The sequence below is a fragment of the Numenius arquata genome, chromosome 6 (assembly GCF_964106895.1).
Source record: "Numenius arquata chromosome 6, bNumArq3.hap1.1, whole genome shotgun sequence".
Classification (NCBI taxonomy): Eukaryota; Metazoa; Chordata; class Aves; order Charadriiformes; family Scolopacidae; genus Numenius; species Numenius arquata.
Genome location: NC_133581.1, coordinates 66,985,935 through 67,001,032, shown reverse-complemented (window position 1 = coordinate 67,001,032; position 15,098 = coordinate 66,985,935). Strand labels below are relative to the sequence as shown.

Sequence of the window (15,098 nt, the reverse complement as noted above, 5' to 3'; positions counted from 1 at the left end):
AAGGGAAGGGAAGGGAAGGGAAGGGAAGGGAAGGGAAGGGAAGGGAAGGGAAGGGAAGGGAAGGGAAGGAAGGGAAGGGAAGGGAAGGAAGAGGAGAGAAGAGAAGAGAAGAGAAGAGAAGAGAAGAGAAGAGAAGAGAAGAAGAGAAGAGAAGAGAAGAGAAGAGAGAAGAGAAGAGAGAGAAGGAAAGGAAAGGAAAGGAAAGGAAAGGAAGGAAAGGAAAGGAAAGGAAAGGAAAGGAAAGGAAAGGAAAGGAAAGGAAAGGAAAGGAAAGGAAAGGAAAGGAAAGGAAAGGAAAGGAAAGGAAAGGAAAGGAAAGGAAAGGAAAGGAAAGGAAAGGAAAGGAAAGGAAAGGAAAGGAAAGGAAAGGAAAGGAAAGGAAAGGAAAGGAAAGGAAAGGAAAGGAAAGGAAAGGAAAGGAAAGGAAAGGAAAGGAAAGAAAGGAAAGGAAAGGAAAGGAAAGGAAAGGAAAGGAAAGGAAAGGAAAGGAAAGGAAAGGAAAGGAAAGGAAAGGAAAGGAAAGGAAAGGAAAGGAAAGGAAAGGAAAGGAAAAGAAAGGAAAAAGGAAAGAAAAGGAAAGAAAAAAGAAGAAAAAAAGCAGAAAAACCAAATCCTTAACTCACCCTTGGTCTGATTTTGGCTTTATCCAGCAGCGCCTGTGGCTTGTACATTTTTGCTAAGGACTCTGGGGAGGTGACGGGCTGGCTCACGGCCAGGATGCCCGGGTTGCCCTCCGACAGGGCGCTGTCACCGAACCAGGCTGAAGTGGGTGACAAGGGACTGCCGTCGTGAGCGTCGTAGGTCGGCGTCATCGTTTTGCTATAAAGTCCTGGGCTCGAATATATGTTTCCTACCGGTAAGAGGAATAAAAACTTGGAATTAGCTCACGGCCAAGCCCTGCCTGCTCCCAACCAAGCCAACTCAGGCACAAACCCGAAGCCAGAGGATGAAAAACCTTCCCTTTTTTTTTTTACCATTTTTTTCTTTCCACGATGGGAAAACACTGCGCTGCTTGTTTTCCCATGAAAAGCTGCCCCTCTCTCTCCGCTCTTCTCCGAGAGCAAAACTGATGGAAAACTCATTCCAGCCCAAATCCATGGGAAAAAGGGCAGGTCTCCCACGCTGGGAAAAATCCTGCCCCGCTGCGTTTCTGCAGAACCTGGGACACGAAGGGCCCCCGACTTACCGGTATTACCTGTCGCTTAAAGATTTTGGAAGTCAAAAGTTTTAGAGGAGCAGGAAAATAAACTAAGGGCGCAGCCAAAGAGACCAGAGGCAGAGGGTAAAAGTCCTACTGAGGTGGAGCTCACCTTTGACGGGGCCGATGTAAAGAATATCGGTGCCTATAGAGAGGGAAAGAAAGGAGGGAAGTGAGAAGGCGAGAGAAAGTCACCGGGAGAGTAGGAAAGGACAGAAGCCAAAAATGGGCATTTTCGGAAGAGGGTGGAATAGCACAGGTGAGGTTTCACCACCCAAACGGGAGCGTTTGCGGCAGCGCCGGTGGGCTCGGCAGGCAAAGCAACCAAATGTGACTCCACGGTTATTTAATTCACGTTACAAAAAAAAAAACAAAAAACAAAAAACAGCTGGGAAACAACGGAAACACGACATTTCACGGACGGAAAAGCTTGCTGAGACGGCCAAACAAACTGGGTATTAATATGCTGAGCAAGTGGTGCTGTTTGGTGCAAACCCGATCCCGAAGCACACATCATTCCCCAGGCCTTGGAAAGCTTTACAGCTCGTACAGCCTCCAAGCAGACAAAAAAAAAACCCCAACCCAAAAACCTTTAAAATTACAAATTTGAAGAGAAGAAAGCGGATCCAGCTTGGTATCTCATACCCCAACACACCTGAGAGCTAAACAGTCCCTATTCCTCTCACGGGAACATTGATTTTTACATTAAGAATATAAAATATGGATTTTTATAAGGGAGGTTCAATGACCGTATCCTAATGGCAGGAATTCCGCTGCGTACGTACATCAGGCAATGAGCTCAGCATCCTCTGCTGGGCACAAATCTGCTCACCAGTACCGAGAAGGACCAATAACTGGCTTTTTGGCACAGAGTTGTGTCCTTTTAAAATCACGAGCCTATTCAGACGTGCCATTTGATGCACCAACATTCCACCTCCAAGAGCGCTATTAAGGGTGTTGAAGGTGGCATGTGGCTGCCACAAGCAAGGTCCTCTGTGCCACCTCTTCCTGCTGCCCTGAACCGCCACCTCGGGCCACCCTCCAGCCCCTCACTCCAAACAATCCCTCCTTCCTGAATGCCCAAGAAATGACAGAAAGCTGAGCTAGATACCTGGGAAAATCTAAGACCAAAACAACAGAAAAACCTTTCCGAACTCTCATTTTTTGCCACGGGCATCTCAAGGAGCAGAAAGAACACTTTGAATCAGCAGCATCACCCCAATGACAGCCAACACCATGGTTAGGAAATTTAAATAATTCAGAAACATGGTTCTAAACTGACTGATAGGATGGAAAATATAAGTCGCCATCAAACAAGAAAACCACCAGGGTGCTTTTAATGCTCCTGCTGGTTTTCCTGGCATCCCAGTCTGGATTAACAACCTGGGGGACCAGGAAGGACCTGCCGTCAAGACAGACCCAGAAAACCAGGCATGAGCAAAAAAGCAGCAGAAATGGTCAAGAGATGGAGATATCCACCTTCAACCTTCATACTTGGGGGCGACCTGCCAGGTATTTATATCAGGTACTTATACTTTGGGAGTTGGACTCGATGATCCTTATGGATCCCTTCCAACTTGAGATATTCTGTGATTCTATAAGCAGCAGAAAGGCGCTCTCTCCATGGACCATTGTTACTCTGGAGCACAGCAACCCAACAAGAACCATAAACTGCATCCCGAAAGATGCTCTTGCCTCCTCCCCATCCGCCCGCCCAGTGTTCCAGCCTCTGACCTTCATCTGGCTCACGCAGCCAGGGCTGAGCATCAACTGGACCAATAAAAGAAAAACTCAATTCTTGCCCCAAATCGGGCAGGTTGTCCTATGGACATCCCCCCACATCCTTCCGCTTGATTGCCCCAGAGGAGCAAAGCTTCCCCTCGGATGTTCTCCTCATCACTTCCAAACGTCTGAAACACCTCAGGAGAAGCTTCTCTTAAAAAATTTGCCCGAGGCAGGCAATGTCATGGAAAGTTCCAGTTGAAATAACTATAAGTTTGGGCTTAAACTTATAAACAGGCGAATGCAAGTCTTGTAATGGAAAATGTTGGGCAACGTGTGCTGTGGGTGTATTGACAGCTCTGCCTGCAGTGATTTAAATGGGTTTCCCTGCCAGGTACGGGGCGCTCAGTGACAAAACACACCCATTAAATCCACACGCACTGAAATAAGCACCACCAGAAATCCTCAGAAACCAGAAACTTGTTTTTACAGAAGCCTTTCGGCACGCAAACCGGTGTCGGAACAACGCTAGAAAGGGTTTATTCAGACTAAAAAACATGACTTTTAACTAATGGGACCTAAACTTCACAGGTAGCTGCGGCGATGAAACCTGCAGCAAGTCATCTCATTTGCAAGGAAAGCAAAACCAGCAAGACACTTCAAAGTGACTCGCTGAAAGACCAGTAAATAATTCAAATTAAAAAATATCTTTTGCCTACATTTCCCCCAAAGGTTGCCAAGTATTTCCTATTCATCTAATGGAGATGCTCTCTGCGAACGCTGACTTTTGGAAAGGCTAATTATGGACTTCCAAGATGAAAATGAAAACTGAATGGAGCGTTGCCCAATGCAGGGAAAACTCTCTGAGCCAGAGGAGAGGACTCGCCCACAAGTATTTTTAAGTAACTTAGAGGAGAAAAAGCGAGACCGAAGCAAAAGAAGGATTGTTTTTCCATTGCTACAGACCCGTGCTGATGGTTTGCTGCAGAGCCTGTGGTGCACATCACTTTGGCATGGCAGTTCCACAGCATCATCACCCTCATGCCCTGCTTTCTCCTTGCAAGCCCAGGGCCACCAGCACTTTAACCACGCTGCATGACCTTCACGGAATCATGGAATGGTTTGGGTTGGAAGGGACCTTAAAGACCATCCAGTTCCAACCCCCCTGCCCTAGGCAGGGACACCTCCCACCAGACCAGGTTGCTCAAAGCCCCATCCAGCCTGGCCTTGAACCCCTCCAGGGATGGGGCAGCCACAGCTTCTCTGGGCAACCTGGGCCAGGGTCTCACCACCATCAGAATTTCTTCCTGAGATCTCATCTCAATCTCCCCTCTTTCAGGTTAAAACTGTTACCCCTCCTCCTATGGCTCCACTCCCTCATAAAGAGTCCCTCCCTTCACTTGGACTTCAGTTAATTTAAGCCAATTAATACCAGTTTACTGAATTCCAAGATTTTTTTTTTTTTTCATTAAAGCTTCCCTGCTTCCTGCTCATTGCTGGATATAAAACCAAGGGCTCTGGCAGCCAGACACATCTCGCTCGCCCGGCAGCGTCTCTGCGGCTTTTTCCACGAGTCCATTTGGGCTAAAGTGCTCCCACTTGACAGACTTTATAGATTCAGCTCCCGCCTTTCGCCTTCAACCACCAGACTTCCAGCAGCCGCTGAGCGGAGCCGAAAAGGCCCCCCCCCCCTCTCTGCTTGCAAACACCTCCCTGCATCCATTTTCTGCCTGTGGCAAGAGACGTTACTCCATCGGAGATGTTACTCCATCAGAGACGTTACTCCCTGAGCAATTCTCCAAGTAGCTCTGCTGGGGTTCTGTAAGCCAGATTGGCAAACTATCCCCCCCCCTGAAATAAAAAGCAGGGTTTTTTTAAGCATTAAAATCTATAGCTACGCCCTTAACATAAGGAAACAGTAATGCAATTAATAAAATACTGGTTTTGCTGGGCTATAATAAATATGGAGTAGAACGGTGGTACTGCCTCAAAACACACCTGGAATTTGACATTAGGAACAATTTTTCCATTTAACTTCTTTCTTAACAGGGTAAGCAAACCTTCCAGTGACACAAGCTGAGCGTTAAACTGGTCGCACTGGGTTTCTGTTTTGTTTTATGAAGTCTGGAGTTGCCCTGCTCCCCCCTCCCCGCGTGCGTGACAGCTTCAGGCATGCATCCGTGCCACCGCCACCCAGTGCTGCAGCCCGGCATGACTTGTGGAATTTATTTGGGGTCTGTTTCTCGCACAGACCTTAAGGAATTAGGTCAGATCGATATCGCTACGTCATTTCCCTCCCTCCCCCCCCCCCCCTATTTTATTATCTGACCCCTTCCCTCCAAGCCCATCTGCACAAAGCGAGCCCTGGCTCACCAGACCCTGGTGTGATCAGAGGACCCTCCAGCTCGAAGGCGTCGTCTTCACATTGATCATCCAACTTCTTCTTTTTTTTCTTCGACGGGTCTCGGGGTTTCCTCAAAAGGGAGAGTTCTTCTGGATGCCTGATGTCTGGGGAGAAAACGGACCATTTTTACAAAGGCAGGATGGAAAAAAAGGGGGGAAAAAATGAATATCCTTCCTTTAGGAACAACATCCAGCAACGTGCAGTGTCTCCCTCGGCTGAATTTCCTGCTTTGTGATGGTTAAAAAATCAAGTTGAGAATATTTTCCCTGCAAGCCTGTCAGAAACAAGCCCTGTCCTTGGCTGGAGAGATAACACAGCATTTGGGTAAAATGCACAATTTCCCAGGCACAGCCACTCAAATGCAAATACAAGCTCTGCCAGACCCTGCCACAGAGCCTAGCACCATTCCCCCCCTGTTATCATAAATATAAATATAAATATAAATATAAATATAAATATAAATATAAATATAAAATTATTTGTATTAATCAGCATGTAAACCCCTATTTAGGCACCAAGGTCACAATCCAGGTATTCTCACTTCCACAGGAGCAATCCAAGACTCCAGCCGTTTATTTCCACATCAGAATGGAAATTTTAGAGCCTGTATTTAAGGCAGCCACTTTTTAAAGACATCTTGGCCAAAGTGCTTCCTTTTCGCAGCAAATCTCTCCCACTTCCCTGCCCAGAACCAGCCGGAATAAGTTTAAAACCATGTTATTTAAAATAAAGGGCATCACAGTGTGTTTGTGTTTTAAGCCATGGGAGTATGGGGAAGGGGGGGGGGGGGCTGATGGAAATTCGGGATGCCCTAAGGAAATCAGCCCCCGGCAGCCCCCAGTCTGGTCCACATGGAAGCCCAGAGCCGTAGCCGCCAGGGAGACTGGGAGACGGAGCTGGTTGCATCGTGGCCAGGCTGGTATTTTCCCACCAAGAGGAACGCTGAGCAAGACAATAAGTCATTATTCTAACGAGGAGAGGTTACAGGGTTCATATCTCACCCTGGATACCCCCCCCCGCCCCGGCACAGCCTCTGCGCTGGCAGCAGCAGAGTTTGCTGTACGCTCCCAGCCGCGAGAATATCATTAATAGAATTAAAAACTGGAATTTGGTCCCCAGTATTTGATCCCGACGGGACAGATCTGCCCCAATTCCCGCTCCCCACCCCCCACCATGCAGCATCTTTCCTTACCAATTAACCAGAAGTGCTTTTCCACATTTGTCAGGGGATGGCTGCTGTCACAACCAGCACATTCCAAATATTGCTTTTTTTTTTTTTTAAAAAAAACAGAATTATTAAAGCACAGCTTCCCTGACAGTTCACATCCCTGGGCTTTTTTCCTGTTTGCAGACACGGTTGAGCATTGGGCTGTCCCTCCCGAGCAGGACACGGTGACAGCCCCCCTGCCACGCTATTTTAAATACCAACCTGTGCTTTTCCCCTTTTTTCTGCTATTTTAAATAACAGCCTGTGCATCCCCCCAGCCCCGCCGTGCCCCTGTCACGTTTGAGGGGATTTGATTTTAGGTGCCCTCCTGGGATGGATCCATCCAGCCTTGGCGTTCCCAAATCCAGAGGTTGGGCAAATTTCCTTGGGCAAATTTTTTAAGGTTGGGAATCTCTGGATTTAAGTATTTCTCACACCATGGGTCTCCCATCCCAAAACATCATTGGCATAGCTTTAATTTAAGCTTTATTTTTACTTATGAATTTATATACATATATTTTTATATATGTATATTATTTACTTTTATATATAAGCTTTATTTCACTTAAGCTTTAATTTAACACCGATTTATTATTACTACATACTTATTATCATGCTAAACTCTGTCCCCGCACCCACTAACCAACAGTTAAGCTTCACCGTGCGACTTTTTGACCATTTCTAGCAATAAATACCTAGCCTATGAACCCAGGCAGGCTATTCCCATTCCCATTTATCCCAGCCAGCTTACCTCACGACGAAAAAATCTGCTGGGACAACCAGGGTGACGCGCGAGGGACGACGCGGAGCGCGGCCCTAAAATGAGGAGTTCCCCTGGTATTTTGTTAGCGAGGTTTATACTCTGGTGTTTATTTATGGTGCATTAGCAACCGATACAGCCTCTCAGCTGAAACCATTCAGAGAGGCCAAGAGAAGGGCTGCAGGCCAAGCTCGGCTCCTGAAAGCGATCTGTTGGAGGCGGCCCAAAGCTTGACCATCTGATTTCAAAGCGACTTTTTATAGTCCTTCAGTTGTTCATGACGCTATCGTCGGATTACAAAGGATACGGGCAAAGTTTTCGGCAGCTGCTTGGGAAAACGGCGCAGGGCTGCGGGGCACGGCAAAGGCTGTAGCATCCCAGCCATGCTGGAGCATCCCTGCAACGCCAGAGCATCCCTGTGATGCTGGAGCATCCCTGCGACGCCGGAGCATCCCCGCTCCCCGTCAGCAGGCACGTTTCCCACTGATAAGGTGCAAATTTCTCCCGAACATCGTTCTGATGGCTACACTGGCTCCCCAGTTCAAGAAGGACAGGGAACTGCTGGAGAGGGTACAGCAGAGGACCACAAAGATGATGAGGGGACTAGAACATCTCTCTTATGAGGAAAGGCTGAGGGACTTGGGTCTTTTTAGTCTGGAGAAGAGAAGGCTGAGGGGGGATCTGATCAACACCTATAAATACTTAAAGGGTGGGTGTCAGGAGGATGGGGCCAGTCTTTTTTCAGTGGTGCCCAGGGATAGGACAAGAGGTAACGGGCACAAACTTGAACATAAGAAGTTCCATCTAAACATGAGAAGGAAATTCTTCCTTGTGAGGGTGGCAGAGCCCTGGAAGAGGCTGCCCGGAGAGGTGGTGGAGTCTCCTTCTCTGGAGATGTTCAAACCCCACCTGGACACGTTCCTGTGCAACCTGTTGTAGGTGGACCCTGCTTTGACAGGGGGTTGGACTAGATGATCTCCAGAGGTCCCTTCCAACCCCGTATCATTCTACGATTCTGTGATACACCATCGTCTCTGAGACTACAAACCCACTGGACCCAACCGACGGGTGTGGGGGAAACTAACAATAAAGCTCACCGTGGTAAAAAGCAAAGAAGCAGCAAAAGAGAGACGTTGGTTTCATTTCCCACCCCAGAATAAAGAGAAAAAGCCAGAAGCCACTTTGCACGCTTCAATCTTTCAGCAAACGGCTGGTGGAAAAAATATTTGCCACTGCTTATGATTAATAAGTGTACAAAGGGTCTTAAAGCGTGTTTTGAACAGAGGGTGGCTTGGCAAAGCTGGTGTTTAGCAGAGACTGTCCCAGGGTGTAAGGGCTTGCAGATGGTAGGGCTCCAGTTAACCAGAAACTGGGACAAGGAACTGCTCCAGAGCCCCAGCTCCTGTCTTCTGGCCATAAGAGCAAGAGAAAGCTTCTTAAAGTATCCAAATGGTGCAAAAAAATTACAGAATCATAGAATGCTATGGGGTTGGAAGGGACCTCTGGAGATCATCTAGTCCAACACCCCTGCCAGAGCAGGTCCGCCCAGAGCAGGTTGCACAGGAACGTGTCCAGGTGGGGTTTGAATGTCTCCAGAGATGGAGACTCCACCACCTCCCTGGGCAGCCTCTTCCAGGGCTCTGCCACCCTCACAGGAAAGAAGTTCCTCCTCACGTTTAGGTGGAACTTCCTATGTTCAAGTTTGTGCCCGCTACCTCTTGTCCTGTCACCGGGCACCACTGAAAAAAGACTGGCCCCATCCTCTTGACACCCTCCCTTTAAATATTTATAGGTGTTGATCAGATCCCCCCTCAGCCTTCTCTTCTCCAGACTAAAAAGACCCAAGTCCTTCAGCCTTTTAAGTCCTTTATATAGGTCTGGGTTTTTTACGAAGTCCCGCTGCACCTGGAGGAGCCCATTTGCTGGAGTTGTTCACCTGGGGTAAAACATCTCCCCTGGGTTTGACTTCAACCCCAAATTCCCCCTCGAAACCCTCTGTTAACTATCTCATCCATGTTTTCCAGCTGAAGCCAAGCTGCTCCTGCCAAAGGTCACTTGGGAGGAAAAAGGAGTCAGTGAAATATGGGTGGACCAGGAGAAGTCACCTTCTGAACAAGGCTGATGTGTTGACTCTCCAGTTGATGCACTGGTAGGGTCTGCGTTTGCTTTAAGAGACTCCTTGTCTGTACGCAGGAGACAGATGGCAACGGCAACATCTACTAGAAATTACTGTAAATGATCCTTTTAGCATTTTACTTCCATTTATTGTGTAAGCGAGTGAAAACGCAGCCACCCAGCCTCTTACTAAGCGTCCCTGGCGTTCCTGGTGGCAGCCACCAGCAGAAACCATCTGCGACGATGCGTGGTGTGCTCCATATGGAGGGGAGAGCACCACCCAAAAACTGGTCCAAAACCACTTTTCAGCTGGATCCGACTGGGAACCCTTTGTATTTTGACATCTCCTCCAGCCCACGCTGGACTAGCTGAGCCCTAACATTGATGCAGCTCCATATCCCAGCAGAATGGCTTCATCCCACGCAGAGAGGCTGTGGATGCCCCATCCCTGGAGGTGTTCAAGGCCAGGTTGGATGGGGCTCTGAGCAACCTGATCTAGTTGAAGATGTCCCTGGTCATGGCAGGGGGTTGGACTAGATGCCTTTAAAGGTCCCTTCCCACCCAAACCATTCAGTGATTTTATCAAGTCATGGAAATGCCCTTTGGCGAGAGGAGCAAACGCATTTCATAGGTGGCATTTCAAAAATGCGACCAGGAAGGTGGCTTTCAACCTCCCAGAAAAGTTTTTCCAACTGTTGGATGATTTTACTCCCTACAGCATCTTCTTTTCCCTCTCCCTGCAAAAGCCTCCTTGTGTCTCTGCCGTGTCCCGCTGAAGACAAACCCTTGGCCTTTTTCCCCACCGTGTAACCCCTCATTTCTCGTCCAGCCCCTGCACAGCTCACCCAGTCCCAGCTCTGCCCATTTATCTCCAGGCCAGAGACAAACAGGGATGAAACCCTCCTTCTTCACAGGACACCGAGCCAAGTCCACCCAGAAAAATGGTTTTAAAGAAAAATATCCACCTTCCAGGGTGTAAAATTCACAATTTACACCCTTTTGCATTGAATCCACCAAGGAAACCTTGCAGCTGATGCATCTTTAACCACCAATGCGTGTTGTGATGGGAAAAAAAACTGTGGTCAGAGATGGGACCAAAATCCACGTCTCGGCATGGAAGAAGGGGTGATTTGGCTGCTTTGTCCCCATCCAAGATGCGGGGTCCCCAGATGCCACCAAGCAGCACCCCAAGGGGTCAGGGCAACAATTTTGGTGCTCTGAGGGATGGGCTCTCGCTCCCAGGAGAAATCAGATTTGTGGTTTTCTTGCATGACCTACAGACACAACACGGCACCATCGACTGAGCGTGCACCAACTTCCCCAAAATTTAAAATTATGGGAAAACACACTAGTTTTGATACTCAGGTTTGATATATTAATTTTTCTTATACATCAAACCTGAATATCCAAAGAAGCTCTTAGCATCCGTTTTTCCACCTAATTTCTGGCTCCCTTTAAAGGCCAGAGAGCTGGATTGCCTGGTTAGCCCTTGAAGCATAAAAACTCCATAATTTTACGTGTAGCACAGACAGCATTTTGGGGAAATCCTCTCTTTAATGCTGATCCAGCTGCCCTCCATTAGGGAATGTGTTTTGAAGTGGAATATTTCTGGACTGGATCACCCCTGTCTCGAAGCAATGACTCATAAAAATTACAGCCTTTGCGCATCGACATGACGATTCCTAGAAAAATGAGACCTCAAACCCCATTTCTCGCCCATTTCAGACTTTAAAAAAAAAAAATAAAAATTTTTCTTTGGATTGAGTGAATTCTGTAGATTGTGGTTCCTGAATTTACAGAATTCCTGAGTTTAGAGAATGAAGTATCCGACTTCTCTTCAACATAAATTCGGTCAAGATAAAGTTTTGCAAAACAAACCAGAGGCAAAAAAAAAAAATTTTAAAAATACTTATGTGACTTTTGAAGAGCCTGGAGATAAGACCGCGGTTGTACCGGGCGCTGGGCAGTATCTGATGGCGGAGCTGGCCCTCACCCCCCCTTAGCAGAGTTTACTAGGTTTGTACCCCCGCCTACATTCAGAACATTTTATTATGGGTTCTTCAGCTGCCTGGTTGCTTAAATATTTATTTGGGTACAAGCCAAGTTCTCCACTTGCTGCCCCGGGCCATGCAGCTCTGTCAGGACATCCCACAAAGCCTCCTGAGATGCCCAACGGGCGCAGGCCAAACTGGGGCTGACCCTGGGAAGGGGCTTTACCAGAGCCTTCCCAAATTCAGCGTGGAAAACCCAAGTGCCCATTGACTTATTGACTTGCCACCGCAGTAGCCACCTGCAAAACCACCCGAAAACCGAGATCAATGGGGTTTGTAGCAGTGCAACCGCTGCTCACAAGTGCCGCCTGTGAGTGGTACCCAGAGCCGAAATCAGCCAGGAGGGACCCAGGAGGAGGAAGAGGAGGAGGAGGAAGAGGCAACCAGTGGCGATGGAGCCAAGGCGTTATTGCAAGGCTAATAAAAAGGGCCGTCGGAGAGAAAGAGTCAACAAATGCTGAATGTTTGGATGGGGTTTTTTTCCACAAGCGGGACGAAATCCCCAGACTCCAGTTATCCGGATGCCTCTCAGAGCACAGACAGCACTTCCAGCCTTTCCTCTGCAGCATCTGAACTGCAGCTGAAGTCAAATCAAACTCAATTAAATTAGGCACCACAAACAAGAGGAAAAAATCCACTTATACTGTCTGCATCGGACCATAAAGAGCAATCAGAGTAATCTTAAGGAAGGAGGTGGCATTGTGTTTGCCAGCATCTCCTAATGTCTTCAGGATGAAAGTCTATTTAAAGGGTCTCTTGTCAACAGCGGAGTGAGGATGAAAAAATCCACTGACTCACGCGGTGACATACAACCTGACGCTACTCGACAGGCAGAACAGGGACCGGGGTGGGGACGGGGGGGGAGAGAAAGGGGAATCTTTTTTTTTTGTTTCCATTTCAGTTGCTTTGCAATTAAATCTCGTTATTTCCCTTACAGACCAGTTTCTGGTGTTCGTCTGGATGCTAGGCCACAGCTGCAGATGAATATAAGGCAAGCAAGAAAAGAGGAAAAGACCGAAATGAAGAAGCTGGCAGCGGTACACTTGGGCCTCGCAATTTAAAAAGCTGAGTACATTGCAATTTGGCCGACTCTCTAAATGGTAAGATTTCCTTCCCCACCCATCCCCTAGACATATTTAGAAATAGCTGCGCTACTGCCAAACCTCTCTGCTCGCAGCAGCAAAAGGCAGCAAAACCATTCCTCGGCGTTTCACCACGTCCATCTCCTTCCCGGGACACGAACGCCGTCCCCAAGCATCCTCACGGAGGCTACTCAGCATCCAGAGGCTGTATCACAAGATGGTGGTGTCATCCCCCAAATACCCTCCGAGATGCTCACATGCATCCACCAGGACTTCATTTTAGCCCCGCCGTTTTAGGAAAAACGCTGCTTCGTTTTCCGGTGGAGCATGAAGGAAGAAAATAGGTTTGCAATGAGCAAGGATTAACTCCAGGAAGCTCTGCAACTGGGCCGGGGCCGCAGCTCCACGTGCTAACGGGCACGGGCAGAGCCCTGGGAACGCTGAGCATCTTGGAGTACCAAGGGGTTTCAGTTTTGCAAAAAAAAAATAAAAATAAAATAAAAAAAAAAAATAAAATACAGCGGCTTTTTATAGAAGTTTTTTTGGCAACTGAGGGCGTGGAAATATTACAAATACTTCAGAAGTCAGAGGACGTTCTGTACTGGAGCGGAGACCATTTATAAAGAAAAAAAAAAAAAGGTAGGTTCATATTCGGTGTCTAGACTGCTGGATGGTGTCGCCTTCCTCGGGCTGGGCTTGTGTCACGCTGCTGCCAAATGCCACCGTCACCTCAGGCTGCTGGAGGCTGAAGCAAGGACGACTGGCTGTCGCCTTCCCATCCGTCACACGGCCTCGGGCACCTCATGGTTTTTGGGGCATCCCATCCCTCCTCCCTCAGCCCCACAAGCTCCGCAGGATAGGACCACCCTTACCCTATGCAAGAGGGGTCCCAATTTCCTGGTGTCCCTCGCCCCCCGGGGAGCTGGGGACTGGAGCGAGACGGGATGCGGGCATGGAAACTGTCACTGCCCAACACAGGATGCTCCCCAGACTTCAACTTCCAAAACAGGTGATTAATTCACACGAAGTTCTTTGAGGGTTACGAGGCAGGAGCTGGGTGTGATGCCCTACCAGCCTCTGGGGAAAAAAAATATAATAAAAGACCTGAAGGGAATTTCTTCCTCTTGCACAGCCTCAGGGCGGGTAAGGGAGGGAGCAGTCATGAGTTTTGGAGAGCTTCCTCCCAGAGCGGCCTCCTCCCAGCTCCAGCACCACAGAGAATCATAGAATGGTTCGAATTGGAAGGGACCTTAAAAATCATTGAGTTCCAGCCCCCTGCCCTGGGCAGGGACACCTCCCACCAGACCAGGCTGCTCAAAGCCCCCTCCAACCTGACCTTGAACCCCTCCAGGGATGGGGCAGCCACAGCTTCTCTGGGCAACCTGGGCCAGGGTCTCACCACCCTCACAGTCAACAATTTCTTCCTAATATCTCACGTAAACTCTCCTCCTTCAGTTTAAAACCGTTCCTCCTCGTCCTATGGCTCCCCTCCCTGATCAAGAGTCCCTCCCCAGCTTTCCTGGAGCCCCCTGAGGGACTGGAAGGGGCTCTAAGGTCTCCCCAGAGCCTTCTCTTCTCCAGGCTGAACAACCCCAACAGCTCCTGCCAGCATGAACTGGAATGATCCTTGCTTCTCTGCTCAGGCTGGAGGACAGCACAGGTCTCAAATCTTCACAGCCAGAAGAGGAGAAGGATGGAAGCTTTTACCCCATTCCCAGCATCTCCCCTCACCCTGGGGCTCTGCAACACACGCCGTTTCCCCAGGAGAAGCAGCATCACCGGGGCAGGAAATGCCGAGGCATGGGAAAAAACCTTCACACTTCCATCTCGCTGTTTGCTTTTCCTCTCCCACGTGCCCACACAGCAGCAGCGGATCCTGCTTGGAGTCCCTCACTGCTCCCAGGACACATGGAAAAAACATACAGGCGGCAGCAGGAGAAAAGGGGATGGCGTGAGGAAGCAGCTTCAGGGCATCAGCAGATGCAAGGCGTCCGCTCTCCTGGAATCAAATGAAGCTGTTGAGGAGAAAAAGAGGATTTTTCCACATCGTAGGATGATGGGTTAGCGGGAGCTCTTGCAATGAAACCATTATGGAAGAAAAGAGGATTTTGCTGCTTGTTGTTATGTAGGATGATGGTTTAGCGGGAGCTTTGCAATGGAGCCACATCTCCTATCTCCCCAAATCCCGCTTTCCATTGAGGATATTCACAGAATCACATGGGGTTGGAAGGGACCTCTGGAGATCATCTAGTCCAACCACCTGCCAGAGCAGGGTCCACCTACAGCAGGTTGCACAGGAATGTGTCCAGGTGGGTTCTGAATGTCTCCAGAGACGGAGACTCCACCACCTCTCTGGGCAGCCTCTTCCAGGGCTCTGCCACCTTCAAAGTAAAGAAGTTCCTCCTCATGTTTAGGTGGAACTTCCTATGTTCAAGTTTGTGCCCATTTCCTCTTGCCCTGTCCCTGGGCACCACTGAAAAAAGACCGGCCCCATCCTCTTGACACCCACCCTTTAAGTATTTATAGGTGTTGATCAGATCTCCCCTCAGCCTTCTCTTC

General features: G+C 48.6%; 1 protein-coding gene across 1 annotated transcript in view; it reads right to left on the bottom strand.

The window, feature by feature from the left end:
* The window catches only part of FERMT2 (FERM domain containing kindlin 2), a 60,236-nt gene that overhangs the window by 17,375 nt on the left and 27,763 nt on the right, over positions 1-15,098 (bottom strand). The window contains 3 exon segments of the mRNA XM_074148419.1: positions 624-631; positions 633-850; positions 5,294-5,428. Coding sequence (XP_074004520.1) covers positions 624-631; positions 633-850; positions 5,294-5,428 — 361 coding nt within the window.